Source organism: Crocodylus porosus, unplaced genomic scaffold (genome assembly GCF_001723895.1).
Source record: "Crocodylus porosus isolate Cpor-Errol unplaced genomic scaffold, CroPor_comp1, whole genome shotgun sequence".
NCBI classification, from domain to species: domain Eukaryota; kingdom Metazoa; phylum Chordata; order Crocodylia; family Crocodylidae; genus Crocodylus; species Crocodylus porosus.
In genome coordinates, this window is record NW_017728936.1 from 7,871,172 (window position 1) to 7,879,271 (window position 8,100).

At 51.9% G+C, this 8,100-nt stretch overlaps 2 protein-coding genes across 2 annotated transcripts in view; both read left to right on the top strand.

Moving 5' to 3' along the window:
• The first annotated feature begins 1,600 nt into the window (after positions 1–1,600).
• On the top strand, positions 1,601–4,345 carry LOC109317933. The gene is made up of 5 exons (XM_019546899.1): positions 1,601–1,824; positions 2,095–2,190; positions 2,416–2,589; positions 3,356–3,511; positions 4,250–4,345. Exons 1-5 carry the CDS (start codon positions 1,624–1,626, stop codon positions 4,343–4,345), a joined length of 723 nt encoding a protein of 240 aa, XP_019402444.1. The 5' UTR covers positions 1,601–1,623.
• A 33-nt stretch (positions 4,346–4,378) lies between these two features.
• LOC109317935 (signal peptide, CUB and EGF-like domain-containing protein 1) overlaps positions 4,379–8,100 on the top strand; it is a 3,931-nt gene continuing 209 nt past the window's right edge. Inside the window, exons 1-7 of the mRNA XM_019546900.1 lie at positions 4,379–4,531; positions 4,918–5,135; positions 5,356–5,607; positions 6,041–6,232; positions 6,702–6,926; positions 7,179–7,328; positions 7,509–7,612. Coding sequence (XP_019402445.1) covers positions 5,427–5,607; positions 6,041–6,232; positions 6,702–6,926; positions 7,179–7,328; positions 7,509–7,612 — 852 coding nt within the window. The 5' untranslated portion in view covers positions 4,379–4,531; positions 4,918–5,135; positions 5,356–5,426. The remainder of the gene's footprint in view (positions 4,532–4,917; positions 5,136–5,355; positions 5,608–6,040; positions 6,233–6,701; positions 6,927–7,178; positions 7,329–7,508; positions 7,613–8,100) is intronic.

Here is an 8,100-nt window from a genome sequence, read left to right on the forward strand (position 1 = left end):
GAGCTTGCCTCAGCCCCTTAGTCTCTACCTGAATCTGTCTCCCTTCGATCTGTCTTTGCTAGCAGCCTTTTCTACTGTTACCACCACATCTGGGCCCGGGTGCTTTTTCAAATGCAGTTGTGCGAGGGCAAGAATTGTATCCTAGGTCACGTTTTCTCTGCACTTCTTAGTGAGTTCCCTTCCCTATCTGATGCATCTAGTCTTTGAAGGTGAAGTGATGTAGAGACACCAAAACATAAATACCTTCCTCCCTGCTCTACAAAACATGTCCCAAGCAGTTGAGTCCACGTGTGTTCATGCCACCTCCCTCACATTTGTCCACTCAAGGCTCGCTGGGCAGAAATAAGTGGATGACCATTTCACTGGACTATCCACATTGTGTAGATGATGTAGAAGTGATTCACCTACCACAGAAAATCACCTACGTCTGGGGCAGAAGTCATCACCCTCTTAAGAATGAACAACGGTATAAGCCGAGAAGGATGCCACATCTGATAAGAATCACGGAGGCCAGTAAATTAGGATATGGCCCAGATTACTGGCTTTATTCACTCTTTTCTTACCCAAAATATCAGGGGAACCTTAAAGACTGCTTGTGCTAACTCGCAAAGGCAGGTAGTACTGTTTCTCAGGTATTAGCATCAGGTCTGCGGCAAAGCTAATTTTTTCCTTACAGTGCCCTAGTACTGACTCTGCGTATCTTGGGAGACGGGATGAGCATGCAGCCCAAAGACGTGGCTGAAGTTAAGACGATGCTTTCGTATCTTGATCGTTTTGTCTGTCTTGCCATTAGGATCTGGGGTATTATTGCTGCAAGATACGCTTAATGTAAGGCTATAGATGAATGGGCAGATGGTGGCTGCAGTGGGAACATCTTCTGTAATGAAAACACTTTGTCCTTGCAGACGACGAGCAGTGGGGGGCCGTGCCCACCAGGACACTACTGCGTGGTGGGCAGCAGCAGAGCTCAGCCTTGCCCTGCAGGGAGCTACAGCCCTTTCTGGGGCATGGCACAGTGCTTCAAATGCCCAGAAGGCTTTTACTGTGAGGCTGGTTCCTCTAATTACACGGCCTGTCCCACAGGTGAGTCCAGAGGCAGTCCCATCCCACCCTGGGGAACGTGGGGAAACAGGGTCATCAGGACCCGGGCAGTGCGGTGTGGAGCAGGGTGCCTGGTGGACAGGATCCTAGGCTGGGGCTCAAGACAATTAGTGCTCTGTTACCATCTCTGGCAGCAACAGGCAGGGTGATCTTGGCCTGTTGCTTTGTCTCTCGGTGCCTCAGTTTCCTCCCTTTAAAATAGGAGTGATGATGTTACAGCACTTTGAGCTCTATGAGTGAAAAGTTCTGCCTAAGAGCCAGGTACTATCCTGCTACTCAGCACTAAGGTAAAGAGCAAGCAGTGTCTCTGAATGCATCCAACCTGGCTGGAGGTTCTGCCGTATTGGAAATCACCCCACGGACTGGGCTGTAAATCCTGGAATCTGGCTTTTTGGGGAAAGCGGCAGATGGGACCTGTATGCCCCAGCTAAAAACATGAAGGGGATCTCCATAAGCCTCTCTCAACCTTTAGGATGGCTTTCTTTTCCCTTGTAGGACATTACTGTCCAAAGAATACAGAGTATGGCACTCAGTTCCCTTGTCCACGGGGAACCTACAGTGACGCCTTCAACATCGGGGATGCCTCCAAGTGCCAGCTGTGTCCCCCTGGAAAGGTCTGCTCCAAGCCGGGCTTGCCGAGTCCAGACGCACTGTGTATGCCTGGATGGTTTTGCCCACCTGGATCCACATCAGCCAAGCCAGTATTCCCAGGAAGTTTCCCTGGTACTGAGGGGAGCAGGGGGTTGTGCTGATGATCATTAAAAGCAGTATTATTACCCTAGGTATCATAGGGGCCTGGCTGCAATCAAGGCCTGCCACTGAGAGGCCACTTCCCCCATGGCAGGATGGGTGGGTAGAGGCTGGGCAGGTCCTTTGGGGTGGGTGCTGTCATCCTCAGGTGCTGCACACCGTGTGCCCTGAGAGGCTGGGATGTGGCAGCTGGACTCTGATGGTTGCCTCTGCTTCTCCCTGAGTGTCTATCCCTTGTATTAGCAGGGGCAGGTGCTGCAGCTTCTGGATCTCTCGGGCTGTGCCAAGCTGGAACGTTTTGTCCTGGGGGGTCAGCCATCCCTATTCCCTGCACTCCAGGTAGGGGAAAGCAGGGTCTTAGTTTTTCTCTTTTCCAGATCCCCTTGACTGTCCCAGTCGTGTGCTCTGACCGCTAGACCACCACCGTCTCCTGTTGACCATAGCTGCCATGGGCTCTGGGGTGTGACAGTACTGCATCTCCAGTGCTCTGTGGCGGTCGTGCTGCCTCGCAGCCAAAGGGACACGAGTGTTGAATGACCGTGTCCCTTCTGCTCCTTGCTGCAGGGTGGCACTGTGCCTCTCCAGAGCTGGCGGCTCCCTCTGGTCCCTGTGACGCTGGCTTCTACTGCACAGGGGGCTCCATGCTGCCCAACCCCACGGATGGAGCAGTGGGCAACATTTGTCCTCGAGGCCACTTCTGTCCTCAGGGGAGTTCATCTCCCGCTCCATGTCCCCCGGGTAGGTCTGACAGCCGGTGCCTGGCATCCTTCTGTGCTCTGCTGAGGGCTGTGTGAGATACCTGAGACTGTTGTTCTGCAGGGCTTGCCTGTGCGGTGCTCACGCCTGCCCGGGCAGTGCCTGGGAAGCAACGTCTGTGAGCACAAAGCCGTCACTTCCAGGCTGACGCCGCTGTGGGAGGAGCAGTAACTGCAGTGCTGGCATTGTGGCCTCGTCCTGTGGCCTACATACTGCCAGGCTGATCAGGGAGGTGGAGGGGAGGCACTGGGGGAAAAGGTCATGAAGCAGCAGTGAGCGGCACACATTTCAAAGCCTCTGCTCCCTCCCCGGGAACAGAGACCTGGCCTTTTGTGCTTGAATTGAGAAGAGAGCTAGGGCTCCACTGAGAGAGGTTTTCTGGGTGGTTTATTTTACTGATTTGGGCCTGGGGGTGTTTTTAAGCCTGTGTTTCTCCTGCATAGGTAGGACCAGAATAAAGAAGCACTCCTCCTCAGCAAGCATCCATCCCCCAACTTCTGCAGCATCTTGCTGTAGAAAAGGCTGGGATTGCCGTAGCCACAAGCTTTCCCCCAGCCACTGGCCCTTGCAGGCTCTTGTGCTGGGAGAGCCAGGGACTGCATACTCTGTTCCTGCCTACCCCGTACCCCCTCGTCATCCCCTTCAGCACCTCCTGAGGGATGAGGCTGGGACTAGTGCAGCTCAGAGCTTTTCCCCACGGGATGCTGGGACAATACTACATTTTTTTTTTCTTTTTTGTCTCCTGCAGGCTCTTTTTTGGCCCAACGTGGTGGCCAGTCAGGCCAAGATTGCCAGCTCTGTTTGGCAGGCTGGTTCTGCTCTCTCCGAGGCCAAAGCTCACCAGAGGGATTGTGTAAAGAAGGATGGTTTTGCCCACTGGGGTCTGTGTCAGGCTGGAGTCCAGGTAGGGAAGTTCTCAAATGGTTTGTTTTCTACAGGATGATCCAAAAGCAGCAGGAGGAGAGATGCTCTAAAGTTGCCATTCACATACAGTCTTCTGGCTTTGTAGCCAAGACGTTCACGTTATGTGTAAAAATGGAAAGAGCGTGTAGATCAAATAGCTAAGAGCTTCCAGAATTTTTTTCCCCCCCGAGTAACCCGTAATATTTTTAACAGATACCAGCATTTTAGCTGCATGCAGGTAACACCTGCCAAAACACCCTGAGAAGAGGCTCTGGTACTTCCAGTCCTGTTGGAAGCGAGGAGCATCAGCATCGTGCAAGACAATGGCTATTCCTTAGCAGTTTTCCACCTAGTTTCAAGGACCTCGGAGCTTTGGCCAGTCTGGCTGAGGATTAGGGAAGTCTCTAAATTTGGGTGGGAAGTGCCTTTTCTTCCCACACACACGCAAAAAAGTCAGAATTGAAGAAAGGTTGAAAAGTTTCTTCAAAACATTTAGACTTTGTCCACCCCCACCCCCCCAAAAAAAAATCCCACCCCTTGAAAATCAAACATGTTTTGGGTGTCTGTTACTGCAAAATAAGTGTAATTGAAACTAGGTGTTTCGTACAGAAATTTCCATTTTGACAAAAAAACCCAGTTCTTGTCATTTTCTTTTTAATAATATTTTCTGATCATGGCTACATCCCAGCGTTCAGACTGGCTGAGCCAAACCTGCCATCCTCTTTCATCTTCCTCCAAGCTGTATGAGAGATATAGAGTCCTCAGTGAACTTATCAGGGACACTGTGGTGTACCTGGGGAAGAAAAGGAGAGAGAAGGATGGTTCCTTTGGTTAAAGTGCTAGGCTGAAACACAGAAGCTCTCTTGGGCACAGACACACGGACTTCTTTTTTCCTTCTAGATCATGTATGTCCTGTAGGCCACTATTGCCCCACAGGCAGCCCAGAGCCCAAACCCTGCCCTGCTGGAAAATACCAGGACCAGACTGGTCAGAGCCAGTGCAAAACGTGTCCGGCAGGGAAGTAAGTGGAATTCATCTGCTTTCTCTCCTGATGCTTCTCTTGGGAATTACCATGCAAGTCCTCTTTTGCCTTCGGCACCTGGTAGTTTCCTCGTTCCTCTCCTCCTACCACCATCGCACTTGTTATCCCACTTCCTGGATTGTCCCCTCTTCACTACAGTTATCCTTGTTTTGATATAATCTCTAGGGAGGAACAAAATAATCCCACAGGTAACATCACCAACCCAACAGGCTGCTTTCCACCTTTCTGCTTGTTTCTGGAGGGACAATCTATATTCTCTTTTCTGGCAGTTGCAGACTACCATGGTTATTGGTTACCTGGCAAATGGACCTCCTTTTGCCCGGGGGTGTGACAGGTTAATGCCAGATTTTGCCTTTTCTTTTTAGGTTCTGCGGCCAAAAAGACCGGACACAAGACCACAAAGACGCCTCTTCTTATGGACTTGCCAAACCAGTGGACTGCCCAGCCGGATACTACTGCCCCTCAGGAACAAAAGCTGCCAGGCAGTACCCCTGCCCTGAGGGCACCTTCAGTAACCAGACAGGGCTGCAGAGCTCCCATGAATGCCAGCCTTGTCCTGCAGGGAAATTCTGTGCAAACGCGGGTAAGGACGGACAGGTGCAGGGTAGGGTCGCTGCTTAGGCTGGGAGGATGCTGCATTTTGTCTTGGAGGAATAAAGATTGTGAGAGAGAAGCCTCCACGTGGTATATTTCCTTAGAGACTGATCACCCGCTGAGCTCGTTCGAGCCAGGATTTCTAGACATATGTTACATTTGTATGCGGCCTAATGCCCCTGGTTCACTTTTATTCTCTTCCTCACTAGGCCTCTCATCTCCGAGTGGTCCATGTTCCCCTGGACACTACTGCACTTTGAAAGCACATGTACCCAATCCCATGCACGATGAAACTGGAGATCTGTGCCCGGCAGGACACTTCTGCCCACTGGGTAGCAGCAGCCCAGTGCTGTGCCCCACAGGCACTTTTCTACCCCAGACAGGGATGGCATCTCGTAATGCCTGTTTGCCCTGCCTGGGGGGGAAGTTCTGCCAGGGAGAAGGGATGGCCGATGTTTCAGGTGAGCTCCATACACTTGTGTGCACGTGAGAATGAGTGCAAGACAATGTTGCACTTTTTATTCCATGGTATCACCTCTCCAAAGGGCATAGCTGGGGATGGATCTTCCCCTTTATGATTTGTAGGATCTTAAGATGCTAGGGAGGCCCCAGTGTCAAATCCCAAGTTCTCTCCTGCTTTGGTCCTGGAGCGAAACTCCAGTTTGGCTCAAATAAGTGCAGACACACTAAACTATAGCTGGACAGACTCAAAGCAAAAAGAGACAGCAACCTCTCGTGTCCCTGGGAATCAAGCAGCTGGATTCCTAGACTGAAGAAATCTGGACCAGAAGGGCTAAGCCACTAAACCCCTACATGTTTTCCCATACCAGTTACATGAATGTTTGGCGGTCCCTCAGTTCCTTAGTTTGGGTTCTGAAATCTTCTGCTTTGCAGGAACCTGTCATGCTGGGTATTACTGCCCTCTGGGATCCACAAGGCCTGACCAGGAACACTGCCCCACTGGCTTCTACTGCCCCAAAGGCTCGGAGTTGCCAGTCCCCTGTGACTCTGGAAGTCTCAACCCCCATGCTGGGAGATGGCATCCCACAGACTGCCAGCTCTGTCCTGCTGGACACTTCTGCAGCGGTATGAGTCTCCCTCTCTCCGGTTTGGGGTTCATGAGGGTGGACACATGGGAGCCAGTGCCCTCCCCAGCTTTATTTCCTGTAAAGTTGTTTTGAGCATACTACATTCATAACTCCTATGAATGGATGAAGATTCTTGCATTCGGTTGCATAGCTCATCTTGTTTGGTCAGCACAGAATTGTCTCTACACTGCAAAAAGTGATCAGAGAGCCCCAGCTGGGCACTCCACTAGAAGCCCAAGCTTCCCCATGCCAGGCATTGCACATCAATGCCTGGGGTCTGGCTTTCCTGAGTGTTGCATCCCAAAGCACCCATGTTTCTGAGGTTGGATCCATGCTATGAAGAGTAGCTGCTTCTTGATTTGAACTCAGTATGCAATGAGGCCACATTGTGTGCGGGAATAGAGGGATCCTCCTGCCTTTGACTTGGGGAAGGAGATGGAAAGGTTTTTCTTCCTCAATGACTACAGGGTTTGGAAGACCTGCTCCAGAAGGACCATGCTCTGCTGGTTTCTACTGCCCACCAGGCCAGACCTCAGCCATTCCTGCATCCTACCGCTGCCCCCGAGGCTTCTACTGCCCTGCAGGATCTGCCATGCCCGTGCTTTGTGAGAGGGGCACCTACCAGCCCCAGGAAGGGAAAGACTCATGCGATCTGTGCCCAGCAGGACTCTTCTGTGAACCACCCAACAAAAGTGAGGGGGCTGTGGAGGGCTGCGCCTGTGTTTTTGCTGTCAGTCTGTGTCACTGCAGGAAGATTAGGCCAAAAGCAGTCTGTTGGACTCAGTAAGGCATATTCTGTCTCCTGTAGGGTGATCTTGTGTCCAGCTGAAGAAAGCAGGGGCTAATGCATAGATCAGAAGACTAAAGGCAATGCATAGCACACTTCTCATTCCTGGGGAAATAGTCTTGAAGGCACCTGAGTGGGTTTGTGTTCTGTCTTCCAGGTTCGGGGGTACAGCTGCCCAGGCCATGCCCTGTGGGGTACTTCTGCCCACCGGGCACCAGCTTCAGTGCAGAACACCCGTGTCCAAGGGGCACCTTCGGACCAAAGCCTGGGGCCACTCATGAATCTGACTGTGAGCCCTGCCCCGCAGGTAAGAAAGGGTTTGCCACAAGGCACTGGGGGGGACTTTGAGTGAAGCACTGAGGGGAAAAGTGCTGACTTTAGTCTCCACCCGCATTTGCAGCAAGCAGTCTCCATCAACATTTGCAGCGAGGGCATAGAGGAGACATAGAAACCCTTTCACCACGGACTTCCTTTCTTCTCATTTCAGGCATGTATTGCTCAGCTCCAGGTTTGACCCAGCCATCTGGGTTTTGCCATTCGGGCTATTATTGCACCAAGGGAGCCATCACCCCAGCCCCCATCAAACACCAGGTGAGTGAATCCCAGAGGGACTGGGTTGTCCATTGCACCAGTAACCTTAGGCTGGGACCGAGGAGTAAGGGCCTCTCCCCTAGCAATGTGGTGGTGTAGTACCATAGAGCAGCAACTTCTAGATATTCCAGTAATCCTGCAGCAGTTGGGATCACACCTTCAGACCACTGCCCAGTTGCAGGTTCTGGGTGAAGACTGGAGATCTTGATAATATCTATTGAGAGGAGTGGATGGCAGCATGGTGCTGGAATGTGATGTTGTAGGAATCCCATCCCAGTCCTCCTCTCTGCGTGTCACACTGGGGCTGTGTTGCCTGGAACCCCTCACAGGGGTGCTAATTCCTGGCATAGATGTGCTTAACCATGACAGACCAGCCAATGTGTCAGGGGCCCTTTTCAAGCCAGCTCAGGCCTCGAGCAAGTGGCCCAGCTCACCTACAGCCTGCAACTCAAATTCATGCTTCCCCGTGGCTCTTTTTGCAGCCGATC

Coding starts and splice junctions, on each gene's coding strand:
- LOC109317933 (XM_019546899.1), top strand. CDS start 1,624: ATGGCACTCAGTTCCCTTGTCCACGGGGAACCTACAGTGACGCCTTCA. Junction 1,825..2,094: donor ATTCCCAGGAAGTTTCCCTG/GTACTGAGGGGA, acceptor CCCTTGTATTAG/CAGGGGCAGGTGCTGCAGCT. Junction 2,191..2,415: donor CCCTATTCCCTGCACTCCAG/GTAGGGGAAAGC, acceptor TCCTTGCTGCAG/GGTGGCACTGTGCCTCTCCA.